Raw genomic sequence first — 25,192 nt, 5'->3', positions numbered from 1 at the left:
ATTTAGAGCATGCTATACCTCCCAGCAATTCCCAGCACCCAAAGGGACCCATGCTAATGAGAGGTCCTAACGCCCCTTTATTAGCATCATGGGAAATCTACCTCTCTTGGTTTTCCTCAATCTCTAAGACTCGTTCCTTCCCTTCTCCTTCATATCTTAATGTTAAAGTGCCTCAGGTCTCAGTTCTTGGTCTTTTTCTAGTTATACTCACTCACTTGCTGATTTCACCAAGTTCAACTCTCTTGTGATTTTCATTATCATGTATATGTTGATACCTTCTAAATTTACATCTTCAGTCCAAACTTCTCTCCCAATCTCCAACTGCCTATTCAATACCTCCACTTAGATTTTTGGAGATATCTCGAATTTGGTATGTTGAAAACTGAACCCTGATCTCACTCCCAAAATTGTTCCACTCAACTTTCCCTATTTCAGTTGATAGTAACTCCATCTTTCCAAGCACTAAGCACCTGGAACAGTGCCTGGTACATTGTAGAAACAGAAGGAAAGAATTAGTGAACTGATTTTTAAAAGATAACATCTGTAGAAGTCATTCAGAATGGGGCACATAATAAAAGTAATTAAGAGATATGGCAGGTTGAGTAAGTGTAGCTCAGTCCTACGTGTCATAGGAGTCAAGTAGAAGTGAATAGAGAATGGGGCAGAGGCATCATTCAAAAAGATAATGGTTGAGAATTTTCCAGAAATGTGGATAAACAAAATTTAAAGTTGAAGAAACACGACAGTCGTGAGCCATATAAATAAAAACAAATCCCAGGGGTGCCTGGGTGGCTCATTCGGTTAAGCTTCCAACTCTTGGTTTCAGCTCGGATCATGGTCTTGCAGTTCGTGAGTTCAGGCCCCACATTGGGCTCTGCGCTGGCAGTGCGGAATCTGCTTGGGATTCTCTCTCTCTCCTGTCTCTCTGCCACTCCCCTACTCGTGTGCTCTGTCTGTCTCTCTCTCTGTTTCTCTCTCTCTCTCTGTCTCTCTCAAACATAAATAAACTTTAAAAAATAAAATAAAATAAAATAAAAACAAGCCCCAAATTAAATATGCAGTGGGGAAAATACAGAGTATAGAATAAAATTAAAATAATAGTAGTGGTAATAGTAATTGCAGCTAACATTTTAATAATATTCACCATTTGCTAGGCACTTTTCTACACACTTTATGTATATTAATTAATCCCACAATAGCCTCTGATGTAGGTATTCTTAGGGTCTGCATATTACACGTGAGGATATTGAAACACCAAGAAGTCTGGTAACTTGCCCAATGTCACACAGCTAGTAAGTAGTGGAATAGAATTTCAACTCGAGTGGTGCAGTTTCAGAGTTCCAAATGGGTTAATGCATTTACCACAAAATGAATTTATCAAAAATGCTAGGCAAGTGGCAAGATTTCATCTTTTTTATGGCTGAGTAGTAATCCATTGTATTTCTATACCACAACTTCTTTATCCATTTATCTCTCTTGCCATTTGCAGCAACATGAATGAATCTAGAACGTATTATACCAAGTGAAACAAGTCAGACAGAGAAAGACAAATGCCATGTGATTTCACTTATATGTGGAGTCTGAGAAAACAAAACAAATAAACAATCCAAAAAACAGATTTATAAATACAGAGAAAAAACTGGTGGTTGCCAGACTAGAGACGGGTGAGGGGATAGGCAAAATAGGTGAATAAGAGGCATAAGCTTCAAGTTATAAAATAGATAAGTCATAAGAATGAAAAATACAACATAGGGAATATAGTTAAGAAAATAATAACTTTGTATAGTGTTAGGAGGTAACTATACTTAGCAAGGGTTGCACTGCTCAATGTATAGAATTGTGGAATCACTATACCGAAACTAATACAACATTGTATATCAACTATACTTCAACGAGAGGGAGACAGAGAGAGAGAGAGAGAGAGAGAGAGAGAGAGAGAGAGAGACCTAGAGGAGAGAGAAGAAGAAAAGATATGTGAATTTGGAGGCTGAGATTAGAGCTGTACAGTTTCAAGCCAAGGAACACTTGGAAACACCAGAAGCTGGAAGAGGCGGGGAGGAATCTCCCCCAGAAGCTCTGGAAGGAGTATGGCCCTGCCTCTACCTTGATTTTGGATTTCTGGCCCAGTAGAACTGTGATAGAATAAATTTTTATTGTTTTAAGCCACTAAAAAAATGCTAGACAGAATTTCCTGTTTGAGTCAGGATGCGCTGGGTTATACTGTGATAACATACAAGTAAAAAATCTCAACACAGGTTGAGATTTCTTGCCCATGGTCATGTCCCTCTGATAGGATGGGACCTAGGTCTGTGTCATCCTCACTCCAGAACCTAGGCTGATAGAGTAACCACTGTCTAGAACACTGGCGGTTGCCATGCAGAGGGAAAAGGAATGTGGTTACTGCTCCAATTCTTGAATTCAGAAATTTTCAAATGACACGTATGTATTTCATTGACTGAAGAGCAAATCACATGGCCACACCTAACCCCACAGGGGCTGGAAAAGACAGGCTGACATATACCCAAAGGGGAACAACCAGAAATATTTGATGAAAAACCCTAAAGACTTTCATAATCTAGGTGAATATACAGAGAATATTTTAAACGTGGGGAGGAACTTTCTAAGCATTAAAGTTTTGGGAGATTTGAGCACATAAAAATTAAGAACATCTCTGTGTCAGGGGGCGCCTGGGTGGCTCAGTTAGTTAAGAGTCTGACTTTGGCTCAGGTCATGATCTCATGGTTCGTGGGTTCGAGTCCTACATCAGGCTCTGTGCTGACAGCTCAGAGCCTAGATCTTGCTTCCGATCCTGTTTCTCCCTCTCTCTCTGCTCCTCCCCCACTCACACTCTGTCTCTCTCAAAAACAAACAAACAAACAAACAAACAAACAAAAAGAACATGTCTGTGTCAAAATAAATTGTTTGAGCAAAGCCATTTGAAACATGTAATTAGACCAAAGGTCAGAATTGTTAATATACAAGAAATGTAAACAAATCAATAATTTTAAAAACATCTATTTTAAAATGGACTAAGATGATGAGCTGGAAAATAACAAAATAAATGCAAACGGAAAAATGTTCAACCATATTAGTAATTAAAGCAAAATGCTGTTTGTACTTATAAGATGCTGATAACCTGTTTTGATGAGAATAAGAGAAAAAGTCCACTGTCTTATTGCTGTATTATTGAAAACAAAAACATGACAAACTCTGTCTAGAGGGCAGTTTGACAATGTGTATCAAAAGTTTTAGATTTAAAATGCCCATTGCTTTGACCAGACAGCTAGTTCAGTTTTAGGAATTTAAGTAAAGGTGTACATAAATATTTAGCTAGAGGGAAGTTTACTTCAGCACTGTTTATAGTCGGGGAAAAGTGGAAGTAATTAAATGTTCAACAGTAAAAGACAGGCTAGGTAAACTATGTTTATTCATATAGTGGCATATTCTGCAACGTTAAAAAAAATGTGGACTTGGAATATTTATTATAATACTGAGAGAAAATAGATTATAGAACAGTATGCCTAACTATTGTTTGAAAAATGTATGTATGTATGTATATATGTATAAGAGCAGTCTGAAAGATATACATCAGAATATTAACACTGATGGGCTTATAGGTGTTTTTTTTCTCCTTTTTTGATGATCTGTATTTACAATTTTTACCATAACCGTGTATTGCTTGTGTAGTCTTTTAAAATACAGTAAAAGTCAATCAGTGGCAATGGTTGGTACATTTCGGCATTGGTCCTCACTGATGCTTAATCTCCATATCTATTCTTTTTCTAAAGCTGGGCCCCCTTTTTATGTCCTGGACCCACAGCTTCTCCATTGGCTCCTGCTTCCTAGTCCAACCCTGACCTTGTGCCCTTGTTCTGTTAACTGGGCTTCTACCTTTTCCTGTCATTCTCGATTCTTTTCTCAGTAGCATCTTTTCGATCCCAGGACCCAGATTTCCTGTCACTAATCACCTTACGATTGACCTCCTGCCCCCAAGTTCCAAGCTGGTCTCAGCAACCCGGTCCCTCCTAAGGACATCGTTGATCCTGACTTTCTGCCCTTCCTATTTTCATCTCCAGGCCGACTTGCCCCACCGCACCTGCTGGTCAGGACAACCAGCTTCTGACCTGTATTAGCTCTTTAGCTCTCTCTCATTCCGCTGCTGCTGTCCCTTCTAGATACCCATGAGTTGCTTTCCCTGACACACCCACCTGTCTGCTCCTGCATCCCCGCAGAGACTCTAGTTCCAGCTTCCTGCACTTCCCAGGCTGCCCTGTGGGCCACGTAGTTACCTAGGGTCCTCCTATACATTTGTCATCGTGTCAAATGTCTCCCAGCTACTTCTCTTTTCCAGATGGAAAACAGAATAAGAGAATCAACTGGTAGTTAGTAGCTTGTTCAAGATTTACGGGGCTCACAGTGAGACGTCTTTGGGTGAACTTTGGCCATCGCATTTGGCATCCCCTGTAACACTTAGTGCAGGTGCACCAACAGAGGGCACTCCTCCCATTTCCAGGCACAATACTGAACTGGAAAGATTCTACCTCAGTGCCTCCTAGGAAGGAAATAGCGATGAATTACTTACCTGTTATAAAACAGTGCTTAATTGTTTGTTTCTTCCCCTGTTGTACCTAGGTATTACTTTGTTTCTCCCGGGATACATCTGTGTTGGGTCATTTTGCGTACAACAGCGCTTCACCACCGAAATCATACATCAGAGGTAAAATTTTAGTTACCTAAAGGGAGTATTTTTTAAGACTTACAAAATCATAGCAAGACTGTTACATTTTATAGCATATATTAGTGTCGTTAATTTTTTTATTGTTAATGAAATTCCTCTCAGATCGTTGTAACCGTGCTTTCAACTCCTACTCAAATCACGGGTGAACAACTCAGCACAATCAAAGGCGGGTGGTTCCCAGAAGCAGCACTTAAAGTTACCTCCTTTATCTTTCGTGTTTGCTCGCTCCTCTATTGCTGTTTTTGTCATATCTGTTGACTTTTATTTTCCCCCCTAACTACGAGTTTATCACATGAATTTGCTCCTTCTGCTGCTTTTTTTTAACTTCTCTATTCCTTCTCTCAAAATGTTCTACAGCACTTAAAATTTGATGTAATTTATATGCTATTAGCGCGCTAATTTCTATTTTAGTGCTTTCTTCCCTTCTTTATCACTAGCTGCCTAGCAGATATTGCTATTTCAATATCCTGCTATTACCTGACAGCTGAACTAATTTCAGCAGGAAGCCTTTCTCAGTTTCTCCTTTTTATTAAGTGGTGAACACCAATCACTGAAAGCTTATAACCCTATTGTGTGTGATCATTCTCTGTTCCCATAAAGAAATAAACTCTTTCTCCCATATCTCCTGAGTCTGACTGCCTGCCTGATTGCTGTAACCCCTGCCCTAGGATGAGCCTATATTACCTGGCTGGGATCAGGCTCCCCCTCCCCAAACTGGGGGGCTCTCTTAATTCCACTGCTTCTAAACTGAGCTTATAGAAACCTTTGGTCTGCTTGTTTGTTTCCTTAACATCATTTGCTAAAAAGCTGACTGAAGAACTTATTTAATGGGTTCACTTCTAAACTCAGCCAAGATTTTAAGGCCCTCTATCAATTTTGTCTTAACCCAGCTCACTTTGATTCCCTGATTATCCCACGTGACCATATTTATTCTGGCCTATATATATTCCCTACATGTGGAAGGATTCCCATTCCTCCCCCACGAAATCATAGGTCCTTGAGGAACTAGGCTATATCTTACTGTATCAGAAAAACTTATTTTTCCTTCCTGTGTAGGGAAAAATCCAGTTCTTTCCTACTGTGTTTCTCTACCATGTGTATCATTTACTACTCACATAAAACACTCCACTTCCGACACCAAATATATGGGAATTTTCCCTAAAACAAGAAACAAGTCTCCGACACCACCTGGGCATCCTACAATTTAGCTCAGTTCTGCACTGTGTACCCAGAGATAGCCTCAGATCCCACAGACTGAGGGCTCAGTCCCATGAGACTGCCACACCCCTCACACACATACACACACACACACTCTTCTGATGACAGTCAAAACCCCGTTTATCACCTGTGCCTCTGACCAACCAGCTATAGATTAGAGGTTCCAACAACCTGCTTCTTGGGTTCAGTTAATTTGCTAGGGCAGCTCACACAACTCAAGGAAACGTACATCTACCAGTTTATGAAAGGATGTGATAAAAGATACAGATGAACAGCCAGATGAAGACATACATACGGCGAGGTCTAGGAGGGTCCTGAGCATAGGAGCTTCTGTCCCCATGGAGTTGGGGTGTGTCAGCCTCCCAATATTGATATGTTCACCCACCTGCAAGCTCTCTGAACACCTGACTACTTGGGATTTTATGGAGGGTTTCTCACATAGGTACGATCAATTACTAACTCCATTTCCAGCTCCTGTCCCCTCTCTGGAAAATGGGAGATGGGGCTGAAAATTCCAGGGTTCTAATCATGACTTGGTCTTCCTGGTGACCAGTCCCCATCCAGGAGTCCACCAGAGTCATCCCATTAGAACAAAAGATTCTCCTAGTCTCTTATCACTTAAGAATTTACAAGGGTTTGCACCTAGCCCCATATTTAGTACCCAGCTAGTACTCTCTATCATCTCCCTCTCTCTGTCTCTCTGTCTCTCTTTCTCGCACTTTCTCTCTCTCTCTCTCTCTCTCTCTCTCTCTCTCATCTACCTTTCATTATTCTATTCTCCTTACTCACAAGCTCAGTGCTTGTTGTCTCCACCCTAACCTAAACTGCTCATTCTTCTTATTTGTCCCCTCTCTGCCACCACCCCCAACAAGAAGAGCAAAAAAATTTTTTTAACTAAAAACCTTACCTTAAAGCCAAGTGCAAGAATGCATGAGACTTTTCAATAGAAAAGTCAATGAAAGGTATTAGAAAAAACTGTCAAGATAAAGGCTATCTAAAGATATTCAATGGAAGGTTGGGGGGGGGGGAACCTCAGAACCTTAAAAGTTAAGGGAAAGCTATATTTTTTTAAAGCTACTTTAAACATTTGATTATAGCGAATATACTTTCATTTTCTGAAACAATTCTGCTTTCCAATATTTAGCCTCATTCTTGGACCACATGAACTGTTTTAGGATTCAGAAAATATTACCACTATATGGTTTAAGACATTTACTTTTTAACTTTTCAGCACATTCCATAAGAATGTAAAACCAATGAGGCGCTGCAAAGCTTAGGACTTACTTTAATGAACAGATTAGAATTATTCATAGTTAGCAAAACAATTCTATGCTTCTAAATAGATGCTTCTCTTCTTAAATGCTTAAGGCACTTGAAAGCATTTGTTCTTTTAATTATTTTGTATCAATTGCCTCACACTTAAATTTGTATTATTGACTTTAATTGATGAAAGGATTTGCTAATATCAAAAGATTAGCTGGTATATTTTCAAATTAATTCCATTTCCTAAAATGAAGTTAAAGGAGATCGTACTGTGCCTTTTAAAATTGCATTATTGGTACATCCACAAAATAAGTTAATTTTTAAAGATTTATTTTATTTAATCATATTGAAACCTTCTATGGTTTGTTTGTTTTTTTCTTACAGGAAAACTAGGACTAGAAGAATATGCAGTATTTTATCCACCAAATGGTAAGAGTAATGCTATTGCTTCCTCTAGTGGGAAATAGGGAAATTACAGCTTTTATAACAAAATGTGACACTATCTTTAGATGGATACTTATTCATTATCTAAAATAAACCTTGTATGGAATAGCTCTTTTAATTAACTTTTCTATGTTTGTGGTAGGTTTGTGTTAAATTCTGTACATCCTCCTTGGTTTTCCTTCAGACCGGTAGTAGTGTCTCCGAGGAAACTAAGTGGACTCAGGTCCAGGGTGTTTCATTTTCCTCTAGGGGACACTGACTGGGTCCATCCAGGACCTTTCTTCTGACTTCCCTGCAGCAGAGCTCAAATCGGTTGAGTGTATTGCCTTGTGTTACACTTTATTGTTCTTCTAATTTGACAAGGGGTGGTATTTATGAAGTAAAAAGATCTTGAAGAAATACATCAGCCAAATAATCTATTTTAACTGTGTAAAATGATCAAATGTATAATGATCTCATCAGATATTAAATATCCCTCTGAGATTATGGGATAGTTTTTAAGATCTGCTTTTTGGAAAAGCAATCTAGAGCATTCCTTATTACAATAATATTGGGTTGCATCCTGAAGAAGTTCTGTTACCCCAGCAGAATTAAGAACATGGGCTTTGTAACCCAGCCGACCTGGGTTCAGATCCCAGTCCCGCCAGCTCGCCCTATGACCTTGGTAAGTTCCATGGCTTCGCTGAACTTCAGACACATCCTCTAGGGCCCATGGATCAACTGAGACACAATGTCTAAAACGTCACAGTGACTGATATGCAGTGAGTGCTCAAAAAATGCAGCTGTTACCGGCGTGTTGAGCTTTTTTGTTGATCTCTCCATGTGAAAGCCGTGCTTGGCTTTCATGGCACTGTTCTCTCCACGCACCTGTCAGAGTGATCTCGCGGGTTCTTTCACGGGCCATCCTCCCCTGCCCCTCTGTAAGCACCAGTGTTCTCCAGTGTCCCACCCCACCCTTGTTCGGCTGCCCTTCTTTTCATACATGTTCCCATGTACCTGCTTTGTCAGCTCTATTTGTTCATTACTCTAAAATTTTTATCTACAGTTCTGACCTCTATAGTAATTAATTCAGGCTTAACATATCTCAACTTAAATGCATTCATTTCTGTTCCAATACCCACTATTCAAAAAAGAATAAAATAAAATACAAAAATAAAAAAACAAACAAACAAAGACCAACAAAATAAAGACCAACAACAAAAAAGCTGTGCTACTTCTCTCACAACTCACTGTGCTCTCATCTAACCAGTAATTCAAGGCCTAAACCCTGACTCCTCTCAGCCTCGCATCCCTCTCCTGTGGTAAGTCAGCAGGGCCAGCCGGTTTTCTCTTCAACATGCATCTGGGACTTCGCTCTGCCTCTCTTCCTCGCCATAACTGCCGCCTTGCCCTTATCCAGGCTTTTCCATCTCTGGCTTATTAATTGCACCAGATACCTAACCGGTCTCTCTTCTTCCAGTGTTTTCTAGCTTCGCCTTGTCTTTCACAGTGCTGCCTGAGTTACACACCGAAAAGGAAGATCTAAAAATTGCTTTTTTTCCTTCAAGTTGTCTTTTTTTGAGAAACAGAGAGGGGGGAAGGGGCAAAGGGAGAGCGAGAATCTTAAGCAGGCTCCACACCCAGCTCAGAGCCTGATCTCACAACCATGAGATCTTTACTGAAATGAAATCAAGAGTCGGATGCTCGATTGCCTGAGCCACCGAGACACCTCTCCCCTGAAAGTTTTCTTAATGGCTTCCCATCCCTTCCCAAGTGATGTCCAAGCCTCTTAGCCTGGTGTACGAGGACCTCTTTTGACCCAGGCCTGTATTCAGTCTGACTCTTTGCTTTGTATTTCACCTTTTCCTATCTCACTGTCTTTTATCATAGCAATACCAAACGATTACCTCACACGTGCACATGCACCCCTGCCAACTCTCTCAAAGCAACGTGCAGGGCTCAGCTCAGGCATGATCCTTTTCAGGAAGCTTTCCCTGAGTCCTCGGGTTTGGTTATGGTCCCTTTTTTTTTTTTTTTTTTTAGCTCCCATAGTATCCAGTGTGAAAGCCTTTGGTATCTATTTTATTGTCACGACATTATTTGTTTATGCTTTATCTTCCCCTCTAGATTGCAGGCTTCTTAAGGTGGAAGGCCATGTATCTTTATTCCCTCAGTACCTAGCTGTAGTAGGAGGTTAGTGAGTCTTTATTTGAACTAAATTAGAGAGGATTTTTAATTTGAGCATTTACTTATGTTTATTACCTCTGCCTCTTCAGAAACTTAAATTTCAGATACCTTTTTATGTCTATCCAAGAATCAGGAAACCAGGGGGAAAATACCTCTGAAGAGCCAAAAGAGGTGTCCACGGAGTCAAATTCCTGCTCTCTCCATGCCTAGGAGAGCTTTTACTTAACACACATGCCTAACAAGCTTGGTTTACTGGTGTTTATGCCCCCCTACAAAAGCGGAAGCATAGAAAGAGGCCGACACAGATGGGAAAAATGACTAACAACAGCAGAACGGCCATCAGAGGCTTCGCAAAGGAAAACAGAAGAACTATAATAACCAGCACATAAGAGCGCTCCAGAAAATCTGCCGGGGACCATTTTATGTAAAAGCCAGTAACCCTGTGACTTTTTAAAGAGTTACGGGGCACGTGTATGTACGTAGTTATAGTATGTACTATAATAATTTAAGACTTTTATTAGGCACTTGAGACACCAAAAAACAAATGGCCGTAATAATAGCCATGACGGCGTAATAATAGTCAGGGCGGCGGCAGCTAACGTTTTGCAGGCAGGACTCTGTACCAGGCAGTGTGCTAAACGCATTATGTGTGGCAATCCGCTTGGTCCTTACAAGGCGTAACCTGCCGAGGCAGGGACTAGTGTTATCCCTATTTCTCGATGAAGAAGCTGAGGCCCAGAGTGTCCATTTGGTCCGCCGGTGAGGGGCAAAGCCAGGCTTTCAATCCGAAGCACTTTGACTTCAGTCTTCTTCATCACCATGCCCTATTGCCTCAGAAAATGTTACCGTGTACATTAGAGTGGCTTTTGGTAGAAAAGAAAGGGGCTGATATGTTGAAAAAGTGGATGTGTAGAATAGGTTCTAGAAAGATTTTCATTCAGAATGAAAATAGTTTAATACTAAATGGGGTGACCCCTATAGCCGCTCATAAACGTCATTCTTCAGAATAATTTTTTCTTTCAGGTAATTTTAAAACTTTGCCAGAATCAGAGAGAGCTCTCTTCTCTGGGCATTGAGTCCAAAGTTGCAGAACAAGAGGAGACAAAGACTAGTCAGTCTGTTTTCCCTTTATTCTTTCCTCAAGGCAATACTAAGCAGCACTTGTATGTTATCCATTCCACCGCTGCCCCAAATAGGATTACTTTAAAATCTTAAGGACACCTCCGCCACTGACCTCATTTGAGGCCTTGTCGGTGGACAGACTTTCTGTAGCAGATTCACTAAACAACTGGTAGGCAAGATTTCTGAGCTGAAGAGAGTTTTCGTAGGAATTATATAAGCTTCTCTTGTTTTTACTTTTCGTTCAACTTATATAACTTGTTTTCATTTATTCATTTAATACTTACATAGTCCTGCTCTGGCTCCCTCTTCTAGGGTGGGTGATCTGCAGTAAAAAGTACCTACTGTCAAGAAGCTTACATTCTAGTGAGGGAGACAACAAGCAAGTAAATAAATAACCAATGAAAATAATTTCAGAGAATGTGATGTGAACCATGAAGGGGAACAGAAATTGATAGGGAGGGTGTGGCTTTAGGTAAAGGGCTTTGCCTTTAAGTAAACGTAAGGCTTTAGGTAAGGTCACCTTTAGGTAAGGTGATCAGGAAAAGTACTTCTGAGGAGGTAGAATATGAACAGAGACCAGAATATGCAGAGTGAGCTGTGCAATGAAGTAGGAGAAGAACATTCCAGAGGGAATACATAGCATGTTTAAAGGCCTAAGACGGGAACCTGCTTGATGGTTTGAAAGAACAAGATGGCCAGTGTGACTGGTGACAGTGAGCAAAACATAACCTGGTACTAGGTGAGACAGGAGACTTAGGGACCAGGTCAGATAGGGAGACAGTTGATCTAAAGTTTTGTCTAGTAAGTCTAGTGTCTGGGCTTCCTCAGGAATAGTTTCTGTTAATCTCTTGTTTTCATGTGAATGGGCTATACTTACCTTTTTTTTTTTTTTTCTCATTTTAATTCCAGTATAGTTAGCATACAGTGTCATGTTAGTTTCAGGGGCACAATAGTGATTCAACTTTCCATATATTACTCAGTGCTTGTCATGGTAAGTGTACTCTTAGTCCCCTTGAGCTATACTTTCTTATTTCTTTGCATGCCTAGTAAATTTTTTGTTCATAACTAGATATCTTGAATATTACAGTGTGGTAACTCTAGAAATCAAATTGTCTCCCCTCCCCAGAATTTGTTGTTGTTGCTTGTTTAGTGACTTTTCTAAACTACTTTGTCAATATTGTGTTGTTTTTTTTGTATGGAGTGCCCACTGAGGTCTCTGTTCCATTAGCCTAGTGGCCAACTGGTAATTTGACAGAGGTTTCCTTAAACATCAGAAACAAAAAGAAAAAAAATCTATCCCAGTCTTTGCAGGTTGGCTGTATGTTGAGGTACTCCGTGGAGGCTTAGCCAGGCCATTTAATTTTTTTTTTTTTAATTTATTTATTTGGAGAGAGAGAGACTCTAGAGAGTGCAGGGGGAGGGGCAGAGACAGAGGGAGAAAGAGAGAGAATCTCAAGCAGACTCCACTCTGTCAGCACGGAGCTCAATGTAGGGCTTAAACTCATGAACCATGAGATCATGATCTGAACCAAAACCAAGAATCAGACGCTTCACCGACTAAGGCACCCAGCCGGCCCTCGCCAGGCCATTTAGAGTTCTACCCTAGCCTTCACTTCCTGCTTGCCCAGAGCCCAGAAGTCTGGCAGAGGTGAAAGCTGAAGTACTTCTCTGATCTTTTCTAGATTCCCCTGAATACAGAGGAGTTTTTCAAAGCCTTTATATCTCCATATATATCCTTCCACAGCCTCTTCATTTCCAGGCTTGTCAGTCTGTCTGCTGCTTGCCTCATCTGTTATCCTTTGCTGCCCCAGGAAGCTTTAGCTAGTATATTTGCACCTAAATGCTTTCAGTAAGCGGGCAGGCCATTTCAGCCCAATCCATCAGATAGTTACTAGACAGGTCAAAACACACAACCACAATTTTTCGATTCACGATCCCTATTGCCGGCAGGCTGCACCAGGAACATGGGTGCAGGAACATCTTCATAGCTGCCTCCAAGCTGGAGAATGGGCGATGATAGGTGGGTAAATTAAAATACCACAATGCTTTCTTTCCAAAATTCAGCAGCTTCTTTTTTCATGAAGGATTTCCTTGGTTGTAATTTTTTTATTTTTTTGTTTTGTTTTATTTTATGTTTTTTTTTTTTTAAACAAATTACAGAACTCAAAAAAAGTTGATCTAACAGTTCTAGCCAGCTTAACCATTGCTTTAGCGGAAGGGCAGAATTTTGGAGTTCCCTACTCTATTCTTCTCAGTGACATCTCTTCTCTGATTCCTGACTAATATTTTTAAAAGATCATGCTCACTACTGTGTAAAATAAAAGTGTCACTCTATGGGGTGCCTGGGTGGCTGAAGCATCCGACTCTTGATCTCAGCTCAGGTCTTGATCTCCGGGTCATGAGTCCAAGCCCCACATTGGTCTCCATGCTGAGCATGGAGCCTACTTAAAAAAAAAAAAAAAAAATAATAATAATAATAATAAGTAAAGTGTCATTCTAATATAAGCTCCGAGAGAACAAGGACCTTTTGATGACCAAGAGATCTAACACCTAGAATCATGCATAGCGTAAAGTCACTGCTCAGTAAATGTTATTGAATGAGAGAGCGAATGAATGAGGGAATCAATATGGAAGAACATAGAGGAACAAGAATAGAAGCAAGGGAAGGAGACAGGAGAAGTACACATAGATCTGACTGAGATTTAAATACACAGCACAATATACCAATACCATTTGTTTCCTATAAGACAAAATAACTAGTTGCTAGTGAACATTAGGTAGAGGCATTTTAGGACTCTACATCAGGACAACCCCATACCCCTCCCCCCCACCCCCCTCCCCATCCCCAGGAAACATTGTCAATGTCTGTAGACACTTTTGGTTGTCAGAGCCAGGGGGAGGCGGGGTTTTACCAGTGTCTCATGAGTAGAGGCCAGGGATGCCATTAAACACTCTCCAGTGCACATGGGGCACCTGGGTGGCTCAGTTGGACTTAAGCGTCCGGCTTCAACTCAGGTCATGATCTCGCGGTTTGTGGGTTTGAGCCCCGCATCCGGCTCTGCTGACAGCCTAGAGCCTGGAGCCTGCAGCCCGCTTCAGATTCTGTGTCTCCCCTTTCTCTGCCCCTCTCCTGCTCATGCTCTGTCTCTCTCTGTCTCTCAATAATAAATAAACGTTAAAAAAATTGAAAAAAAAAACCGACGACAACATTCTACAGTGCACAGGACAGCCCCTCACGACCAAGATTAGGAAAGGCTCTTGGAAGCAATAGTGAAAATATGTCATTTTAAGCCTGCTCACAAGTGTCCAGTTGATAAATAGCAATGTACTTTGTCATCTATATTAATTAAATAAAGTAAAAACATCTCATAATCCAAAATTTATTTGATGTATAACTTTAGACATAAGTTGAAAACCTAATCAAATTTGTATTTAAAATACAGTTTTCAGATTGATACTTAAATATGGCTATGTTCTGGTATTTGGGAAATTTTAATTGCTGAAATAAAGTAACAGTGATATTCTGAAGTTCTGATGCAGAAAGACAACTGAAATAGCTAGGAAACAGTTTAACCATTGTCGTATCCCTACTCTTACTGACCTGTAGGCTACATGTAGAATGAGAATAAGCAAAGGAAATGATTATTTCAACAAATGAGTTAAACTTTACCAAGTAATCCCACATGAAGGAGTGTAAAAATTTGGAATGATGTTAAAGTCAGTCAGACCTCAAAGCTGTGGTACAACTATAAATGCTGAGTATTAACAGAGACAGTGAGGAAATGAAGGGAAAATATCTAGTAAGTGTGAAGCATGTTGATATTTGGTGTATTTTCTGAGTCATATTTACTATTTATATCTTAATCTAGTTCAAGATTTATTTCTGTGGCCGACGTTTACCATTCTGAGCTATGTCAAAGGCCCATTAAATTATGACTTCAAAAAGTTATTCCTATTCAATGGAACAGGCAGTTAATATTTTAGACTTTCTTTAGATGGCCAAAGGATGGCTGGGCTCTTAAAATAATCTGTTGTGGCAAACTTGGAGGACTCTAAGGCCAGAGGAGAGCTGGTAGCCCAAGCATCCCGCTGCCTGTTAGAAGTATACTCTGGGATGGTGGCCACGTGCATGAAACTCGACCCTTGAAACACTTGAAGCGATAGGAGGCAAAGGGAAGGATTTGGGGAAACTGGCCAAGAACGCGACACCCTCTGCGATCAAAGAACTGTTCTAGGTGAAGTGTGCCCTAGAGCGTTAGTGGATTCTTCACTGCTTCTTATGCCTTCTACTTTTGTTTGCCAGAATTTGACTTTGTCCTCCTTTAACAGAGCAGACAGTGCACCCTTTTCTGGAATCTTAAGCCCTGGCTAATCTTGATTAAGCTGAAGTGAACCCTTATCTAATACTGACAAAAAAAGAAGTTCTTAGGTTTAAGCCGATACCTAACTGTGTTACTGCCTCTTGTGAGATCGTAAAATAGCTCTGATTGCCGACCATCTGCTGTGCCCTCAACTCTGCACTGGTGCACATTGAGGACATTAACTCACCGGTGCTTTAGTACAACTCAGTGAAGTTGTCTTGTTCATCTCCATTTTCAAAAATGAAAACAGAGACTCAAGAGAGTGTTGGTAACTTGCCTCGTCACACAGAATTCCAACCACATCTGTATGAGTTCGTTGGACATTCGTAATTTCAATACTGAGTTATTAAGAGCTTCCTATTCTATGTGTTAATTACTTATTCATAAATTAAAATTACACTTCAATATTTTTTTTTTACTTGAAAAGAATTTTTAGGGGCGCCTGGGTGGCTTGATATCAGCTCAGGTCACGATCTCAAGGTTGTGAGATCGAGCCTGGCATGGGGCTCTGTGCTGGGCATGAAGCCTGCTTGGGATTCTCTCTCTCCCTCTCCCTCTGTCCCTCCCCTGCCACGCAAACACACTCACTTTCTCTCTCAAAATAAATAAATAAACTTAGAAAAATATTTTTTGTTGGAGTATTGTTGACACACAATGTCACATTAGTTTCAGCTAACCAACATGGTGATTGGACAAACCTATACTATTCTGTGCTCACCACAAGTAGAGCTACCTCTGTCACCGTAGAGCACTATTGCAATAGCAATGACTATATTCCCTCTTTTATCCCTGTGACTTATTCATTCCATAACTGGAAGCTTGTATCTCCCATTCCCCTTCACCCATTTTGCCCACCCCCCAACTTTCTCCCCCTAGCAACCATTAGTTTCTTCTCTGCTGCGCTTTAATATTTTATTTATAAGCTTTGATCATATCTATAAAATGCTCCAATTTCCATCAATTTGTATCATTTGTAGAAGATACTGCGGGCGCTGAAGATATTACACAGTAGGAATTGTGTCCCTTGCCTCAAATAGCTTATGACCTAGCTGCTTCTAGAGCAGCTATAAATTTCAGAACTTGAGGGAGATGTGGGGAAAGTGTAACTAAGCCCAAGTCACCCTAATATTGCATCCCTTTTTGCTGCTTGACGGTTCACGAAGTCATTCACTGTAAGCTTCCTAATTAAAAGTGGCTTGTCCTGACTAGGATAGTCCTATCCTTGGATCCTTAATAAATATTTGTAGAAGATGAAAATCATAATAGTAACACCTTCACTCCTGACTACCCTCACCTGCTTGTTCAAATGTTGTTGCAATAGCTTAACAGAGGAAAGAAAAAGGGGTTTTGCAGGAAGAATATAAGGGTTTTGGGGGCGCCTGGGTGGCTCAGTTGGTTAATTAAGCGTCCGACTTTGGCTCAGGTCATGATCTCACAGTTTGTGAGTTCGAGCCCGCACCAGGCTCTGTGCTGACAGCTTGGAGCCTGGAGCCTGCTTCAGATTCTATGTCTCCCTCTCTCGCTGACCCTCCCCCACTCACACTCTGTCTCTGTCTGTCTCTCTCTCAAGAATAAATAAACATTAAAAAATTTTTTAAAGAATATAAAGGTTTTATATGATAGCAACCTTCTTTGAGAGGCAGTATTTAGAAAGATACAATATATACTTACATTTCTGTAGAACATCAAAATATGCCTACTGTCTATTAACTCATTTGTCTCTCGGATTTTTTTTTTTCATATGTCAACAATTTTATCGTAGAAAAGTTAGAAAAGACAGACTTGTTTTTTTTATTTTCTAAAAGCCTATAATCAGGAAAGAAATAAAATTAAACAGCAGAGAGAGAAGGTAGAAAAAGATGGTTGTTCCTAAGAAGAAAAAGAGACTCAACCAGAGATATAAACAGAGAGAGAGAGACTTGAAGAAGGAAGGTGGTCCTTCATCTAAGTGCTCCGTGCAACTCAAGCTGGTGGCTATCATGTCATTAGGAATGTTGACTACTCTTATAACTCTAATCTGGTTTTGAATTTTCCAGTTTCTAGAAAGCAAAAGACCTTAAAGTTGGTTAAGAATCTTGCCACTGGAAGATCCTTACATGTCCGGTTTTCTTTGGATCTCACAAATTTCTCTGCATTTACTCTAGACATGATTGTTAAACGTAGAATTTTAGAGCTAGATGATATTTCAGAGACAGTGTTAGTTCCTCTGCATGACAGGCAGTTAACTAAAACTCAGGAAGTTCAGTGACTTTCCTGAGGTGACCCATCTGGTTTATGTAAGCTGGTCACTTATCTTTTTAACAGATTGGATTCTAATATACAGGATGAATTTGTTTCAGGAAGGACATAATCTGCTGACTTTCTGAGACCATCCTAATTTGTTCTTAAATTTAGTTTTGCCATCTGCCCTGTTCTGTTTTTGTAACATATTCAAAGTTTTAGTTTTTTAGCATTATCAATAGAACGTTAACTGGATATATATCAAAAACTTCTAGTTTGTTTTTCTCCAGGTATTAAAAAGCATATATTTTTTTTTATTGGCTACCATCACTAAGTCTTTCTGACAGTCATGAACAGAGTTGAAGCAAAAATAGCAAACCTTTCTATTTTCGTTTTTAATCCTCTGAAGCTTACCTAATAACTCAGTGGGTATATTAATTGAAAAGAAACACTTTTTTTTAATCTTTTTTAGGTGTAATCCCTTTTCACGGATTTTCAATGTATGGTAAGTTGGGCTTTAAAATATTCACTGTTTTTATTACACTTCAGAAAATTAAAGATGAAGATCACAGTTTATACCACGTCACCCACACGCTTACCAAGTAACTACACATTTTTAAATATTGAGTTTAGTATTTGTTTATACCTCCAATTAAACTTTTTTAAAATAAAGGGTCATCATACTTTCTCAGATGATGACTCTTGGCCAATTAAAGTTAGAAGACAATGTGGAAGTGATTTTGTGTTTACCATTCTCTAATCCAATGGAAACACGTGGGTTTTTAGTTCTGACAGGTGTAAAATGAGGTTGCTGAAATTCCCGAACAAATTTTAAACAAATAATAGGTGAGAAAGGATGTGAAGGGAGGGCCAACACTAAGTCTGGGTTTATGATTTCTCTAGACTAGTCCCAAGGTACATGTGAAAAACACGTGTGCAGGCTTAACAGCCCCGAATGCCTTTCTGGCCTCCCGCAGCATCAAACGAGGAACACAGAAGCTTAATGAAGCTTAATGAAGATTAGCAAGAGTGCTCTACACTTTAAAACCACTTAATTTTTAAATTTTCACACATTACATAGAAACCTGTTGAAGAGCGTCGTCGCCAAAGTCGCTACCCACCCCCCCCCACCTGTACGCTAAACAGAAATACTTTAACGTTTTCCTTTTGTAAGGAGAATCAGCAACACATTAACCCTTTTCTTGGTAAAAGCCCCTCAGTGTTCAACATCAGACAATAATGGTGAATGACGTAATATAAAACTTCTAAGACCAGCATGCAGTGAAAAGGATTCAGAGGACCCAGGAACTTTGTACTATGCTACCCTTCGTGGTGTTGATCACAAGCTTCCATTATGGGGCACTCTGCCTTATTCTCTTGAGCAACCAATGTTCCATAATGTAATACATAATGTTACGATGTTTCAGCATACTTCTCTTTTATAAACACATGAGGAATTTAAAATAGAAAAGCCCCCAAAAAGTTACTAAATGTTTACATCTAATAATAAAAGTGCTGTCTTTTTATCTATTTCAATTCCAGCTGCAAGAATTTTTCAAGTAAACAGCTTTTAAAAAGTGAACTTGAATGATTTGGAGGACATTAATGGTGTCAGGAAAGTTTAAATCTTCTAGCAACTCTTAGGGAATAACATACATCATTGACTCTGAGTCTGCTTGTTCACACTTCTGGTCACTTAAGTATTGGCTAAGGTTTATACACCAGAGGGGAGAATGTTCACTAAGGATGTAGATGATGCAAAATGTTTGGTACAGAGTTTATTAACACTCTTTTGGAAATATGTGGTAAGCACCCACAAACACCTGGCAGCAACCACCCATTTAGAATACGAGAATAATCACATACCATCCCGGAGGAACTGTAGTTAGTACTTTGCCACCTCGGTGTTAGTTACTGTAGTGCTTCAAAATTACAATACTTATCTCATTTAAAAATGGATTTAAACTGGCCTTCCTCTCTCCCAGTTATGCAGATGAATGAAGTTATTGTAGGTATAGCATATCATGACTTCATAAGTAAATTCCTATGGCACAATATTTAATTGGATAAAAAGACAATGCGCAAAGTCATTTTTACGAAGGAACCGTATAGGGAGATGCGCTTTCGATAGAAAATAAACTCACGTAGATTTTTTTTGTATATTGTACATAATGGACTAAAGCTTTTCCATTTCATGGAGAATTTCATAAGGAATTCAACACAAACAGTAGTGGTATCTTTAATAATAACTGATTGCAAAGGTTTTTGTATTATACATGTTTGTAAAAAAGTGCTCATTGAAAAATTCTTTTATTCCTTCACTGGAAATGACCGTTCAGGTTGCTGAACCCATAAAATCTTAAAATTCAGATTATAGGTTTTTACATATCAGTATCTTTAAAAGTTAAAGGAAAAAATATGCATAAAAAGGTAAATAAATTTCAAACCTTCACTTTGAACTTATAATAATACCATGTATTTGTGCCACATTGCTTTATCTTACATTGTTATAATTGGAATATGAGTTAGTCTTTTTAAATATATAGAATACCTTTTTAAATATAGAGACTACCTTAATAAATAGCAATTTATTTTGGTGGTAAAATAAATTTTTAAAGCTAGTTTTTAAATGGAAAGTCACAGCTGTCAGCTTTTAAACATCTGTATGTATATAACATAATTTTTTTCTCTCTGTATATAAAGGAGGGGTTTTTTTAGACTCCCCTAAAATTGACCCTTCAGAAAAAAGTGCAGTCTCTCCCTTGCAACACTAGTTTTCGCTGATTCACTCGTCTGTAATACTGTGCACTGCCATGTAGCCCAGATCATTGAATGTTTGTATTTGTAAGAATTTAAAATTTTTTTATCATTTTTCCTTTCACTTTGTGAAAAAGAGGTGAGTTGCCTCATTGGTTTCCCTGATGACTTAATGCCTCCTGCTCTCAGGGCATTACTGACAGATTATGGAGCCTGAGAATTTCTAACCTGTCCATTTTGCATCATAGCTGAAATTACCCAAAAAGTAAGTCATCTTGTGTTAAAATTAATATTTAGGTAATACAGTTTTATGTGTCTGCATTATAAGTGTGCTTATGCTGCCTGAAATTCTTGAGGTTTGAAAAGATGAAAAGCACAACCATATCAGTCCAGAATAATCCTGTCTTATCAGCATCTGAGATTAGGACTTCCTGACATTCAGTTGTGGGGTCTCTGATTGAGTTGACCCACCCATGTTTAATTGCCAAGAGTTGGGTGCAAAGGAAGACGTAATTCAACATTCATTAGAGAAATGAATCCTCTGCCCGAGGGTTGGTTTATTGTGAATCTGTGAAAACTGTCTTTACACGATGCTGAGATATGGACCGATAGTCTAAACTGTTCATCAAAACCTTTATTTTCAAACTGAACTAGTTGAAGACCATGATTCTACACACTAGTCACGAATTATCTTCTATTTTGCTTACCTGACTTCCAAAATAAAAAACTTTGCAAAGCGGCCTGGATCCTTTGTGGAACAAGTGAAAAATGAATTGCCTGATTGTCACTCTTTACTATTTCTATTAAAAAGAAGAGACACTTGACTTTCCATAGTTTTTTCAAGCTACTTTGAATTTTTCATATCCCCAGAAGTGTAATTCCATTGTGCCATTCTTGTGGTCAGTTGGGATTACAGTAGTTTTTAACTACTCCTTTCTTTATAGCTTTTAATGACTGAACTTTTTACATGTGTATATGTTTCCTTTCCAACACGATAAAACTACATATGATTTTAGACTTGTTGTTGAATGAATATTACCATAATATAGATTTATTCTTTCATGTTTTGTTGACTTATTTTCTAAAACTTTAATAGTTCTACCATGCTATTGATTACTTTCTTTATTCTTTCAGTTGCACCGCTTTGTTTTCTGTACCATGAACCTTCCAAACTGTATCAGATATTCCGTGAGATGTATGTGCGTTTTTTCTTCAGACTACATTCCATCTCTTCTCACCCTTCTGTAAGTTCATAAACATTGGATCAAATTAGACTCTAATCTGTTTTCTTTCCTTAAGGAAAAGTCTCCTACTCGGTTACATTGTGAAGCAACACATTGTAATTTGTGGTTTTAAGCAACATATTTCTGTAGAATAAATGAAAAGAAAAAAATTGATGTTTAAATACTTTTGGTGATAATGAAGGAGGAAAAAAGCCTTTATCAATTGCACTTACATTATCTTTTATATGTTAACAGAAAAAAAAACATATAAAAATGTCTGTATTATTCACTTGGGCAAGTATGCCTTCTTTGCACGCTGGTGTCCCCATCTAGGAGATGAGCTTGATATATTTCTGTAGTGCTCAGGAGAACAGCACTTGGGTAGTCCTCGGCTCATGGCAAGTGTCCTGTAGATAAATGAGTGCTGTTTTTACTGTTGTTGTTGCTGTGATTATCATCATCATCATCATCTCTTCTTTGTTAATGAAAATCAAACATTTATCTGTCACTTATTTTTCAATTTCACATTTGACTAGTTATCAGTTACCATACTGATATTTTCTTTGTGTTTATTCAGTAGATAGCTCCGTTGACCTCAAAGTCAAAGAGGAGCATATCGGGAGTTGAACATTTTTATCTGTTTTATTTGGCCAGTCCTTTATCATATCTTTTTTTCCACCCATGAGCTTGAGTAAAAGCAGTATTTATTTTATATTTTTTTTCACCTTTGGGCCTGCTCTGGTTTACTTGTGGGTAATCTGACTGACTCTCCAGAAGAAACAGTAAATTAGAACGTATCAGGGCTACCAGATTTCCCTAAAGAGAAGACTCTGTCCCTGCTGTTAAACTGAATTGCTGTTCTTTATCCCCCCCCCCAGTTTAACCCTGTGTATTCCTGTTCCACTTTCCTGTGTCTCCACCTTTGCTCCCATACATTGCTCGTGAGAGCCAGCAGATAACAGAAATCCAGGATGTCTCACATGAACAAAGGAGGCACCACCAATTATCTTGGGTTTCTTCTCTCCGAGACAACTTTAGTGCTTATCTCACATTAATTTTTAGTCTAATCCGAAATATGCTAACAATTCTATTTTCTAATAACCTCATTTTTAGCCTCAGATTTCTTACTCTCATATTCTGTACCATTTTATGCTTCAGAGTTTAAAAAAAAAAACTTTTTTTTAAGTGGCTGCCCGTTACACACCCACAGTGTCTGTCCCTGTGCAGAGCACTGAAGCTTGACGCCCAGCAAACCCTGGATATTCTTTCTCTGTCTCCGTGCTGACCCTGAGGTGTCCTTTTTCAGTGAATTGGTTGGGCCAGGCCTGCCTCTGCCCTTTCTTTATTCAGTGGCAGTCATCTCCTTTTCTGGCTTGCAGCCAGACTCAACTATTTGGAACCACGACAGCCTTTTTTCTCTAGAAACTCACAAAGAGGATCAAAACTTCCTTACAAAGATCAACCCTGCGGAATGCTGAGCTACAAGAAAGACTTTATTCAGAGTTGTCAAGTAATAAACACACTTGAAAAGCCATCTGCTTAAATCGGTTACTTCTTGTCCTCTACAAATAATGCCCTTATAAAGGGTAGATTTCAGATACATACACAGATGTATAGTTCAGGCATAATGTGTATATGTCTTTATACTAAGTAACCAAACATTCTTGTTCGATAACTTCCTGATGCAAATTTCAAGCAGTCAGTAGTCCCTTTTCCCCTGGGGATGGATTTCAAAGAAAGTGAAAACAGCAGGAAATACTTGCCTTGATGGGTGAGGCAGCTAGAAGGGAAAGGACACACGGAGGCATAAAGTAAAGGGTGTGACTATAGTACCAGAGAAATACCTGGAAACTGGAATGGATCCAGAAAAAACTAGTTTGCTGGACCTAAGTGATAATACCGGGCTTACAAAGTAGCATGTTTTCTATAAAATGATGTTTTTCCTTGGACTCTGAGCATTATACACCAGATTATATAGGGAACGTATTGTGTTAAAAAGGAGGCTCCTTGGCATGTCTGTAAATAGTAAGTATCCATAAATAGGGAAAAATTTATCTTTAAACACAGTATTAGAGATCATTAGTACATTTCCTGTTTTTGACTCTTAGACAATATACAAATATTTATGTTAATAATCTTTTCCTCATTTCCATTTGAATAATTTATTGGCAGAGTTCATTTTTAAATACTAAAATATATTTTTCTTTTGTGTTTTGTTATTATATCCAGGGTATTGTGTCCCTCTGTCTGCTGTTTGAAACTCTTCTTCAAACTTACCTCCCCCAGCTCTTTTATCATCTACGAGAAATTGGGGCTCAACCGTGAGTACCTTTCTTTCCTAATTGAAGAATAGATTGTTTGACATCGGAAGGTTCTCTTATATCATTGTAAAGCACTTTTAAAGATACAGTAATTCCTCAGAGAAATTAAACTAACAGTTTCTCCAATGAAACAATAATTATCTGGTAGTAAAGTGTAGCTGTACATTGTGCCAAAATTTTTTGGAAGAATTCCCAAAATCCTGATAAATTTTTATTTGCTGGGATTTTTATGCCTGGTACAAGAAGCACCAAAATGAACTTATTTCCATTTATAATGAGAGGTGTTGGCCAAAACTGAGGCAAAAATTTGTGAATACAAATATTACCCAAGAACTGTGATAATAATAAATTTAAGTCAGTTTAGGCTAAATTTATCAGAGAACAACTTATGAAAGCTATATAAATTAAAGTTTGCTGTCTTGTTAAAGGAAACAGATAAATTACCTAGCAATGACTGTGATTTTTTTCATTCCAAAATTTGAAGATTTGTTCATTTACCTCAATATTAGTTATCAGTGAATATATAGGGTATCTCTGGACTTCCATATTATTGGTTCTCTTCTCTTTTTGAAATAACAATGTCGAAGGCAACAGAAGTTTCTAAATGATTGATTAATATTTTGTTACTGTCTTCCCCTTCGTGCAACCAGTTTCCACTATTGGGAGGACATATTTGAAAGGTGCATTAACTCTGAGATGGCAAAAGTAGTTAATGGGAAATACAACAGTTTAGTATTTGTCGTCCCCACACTTGAATCCACATCAGGTGGATGGATGGATGGATGGATGGATGGATGGATGGATGGATGGAGGAGTGGGTATGTTTAAGAGACAGACCAGGGTTTAAATTCTGTCTACTAAACTGTATAATCCTAGTGAAGTTATTGAATTCATCTAAGTTTCATTTTCTTTCTTTAAATCAAGATAATTCAATTTCCTCATCTTTAGAATCAAGAGAATTCCTACCTCATGAAGTTGTTTCAATAGTGAAGGATTTTATATATATTCTTTATGTAAAGCACCATTGAATTTCAGACATCTTAGATCTTAGAAATGCCATTTATAAAACAGCATTTCATATCATCCACTGATAATACTGAGCTTATACCCTTTCCTTCGTAGCCAGTAAAAAACAGGATTCTGTTAATGTTTAAGATTATAAAATAAGAATGTGCCGGAAATATTTTATATTGTACACAGGTCTCTTTTTTTCTTAAATTTGTAGTAAATTGACCTTTGTTTTTACTCTTGTGGAATGAACATTTGAATATAATGAGGCTTTACCATGATTAAGATGTTTAGTTTACTGCTAGAAACTAAAATCTTAACTTTTTTCTAGCCTATTTATATACTTTAATC

General features: G+C 38.6%; 1 protein-coding gene across 3 annotated transcripts in view; it reads left to right on the top strand.

The window, feature by feature from the left end:
- The window catches only part of TBC1D19 (TBC1 domain family member 19), a 145,250-nt gene that overhangs the window by 108,277 nt on the left and 11,781 nt on the right, over positions 1-25,192 (top strand). For all 3 annotated transcript variants that reach the window (XM_040486269.1, XM_040486288.1, XM_040486280.1), the window contains 5 exons: positions 4,633-4,717; positions 7,604-7,648; positions 18,005-18,037; positions 21,424-21,533; positions 23,742-23,833. In XM_040486269.1, the coding sequence (XP_040342203.1) occupies positions 4,633-4,717; positions 7,604-7,648; positions 18,005-18,037; positions 21,424-21,533; positions 23,742-23,833 (365 nt within the window). The remainder of the gene's footprint in view (positions 1-4,632; positions 4,718-7,603; positions 7,649-18,004; positions 18,038-21,423; positions 21,534-23,741; positions 23,834-25,192) is intronic.

The sequence above is a fragment of the Herpailurus yagouaroundi genome, unplaced genomic scaffold (genome assembly GCF_014898765.1).
Source record: "Herpailurus yagouaroundi ecotype Mexico unplaced genomic scaffold, PumYag 28, whole genome shotgun sequence".
Classification (NCBI taxonomy): domain Eukaryota; kingdom Metazoa; phylum Chordata; class Mammalia; order Carnivora; family Felidae; genus Herpailurus; species Herpailurus yagouaroundi.
Note: the sequence above shows the minus strand (reverse complement) of the source record. Positions and strands in the feature narration are given on the sequence as shown.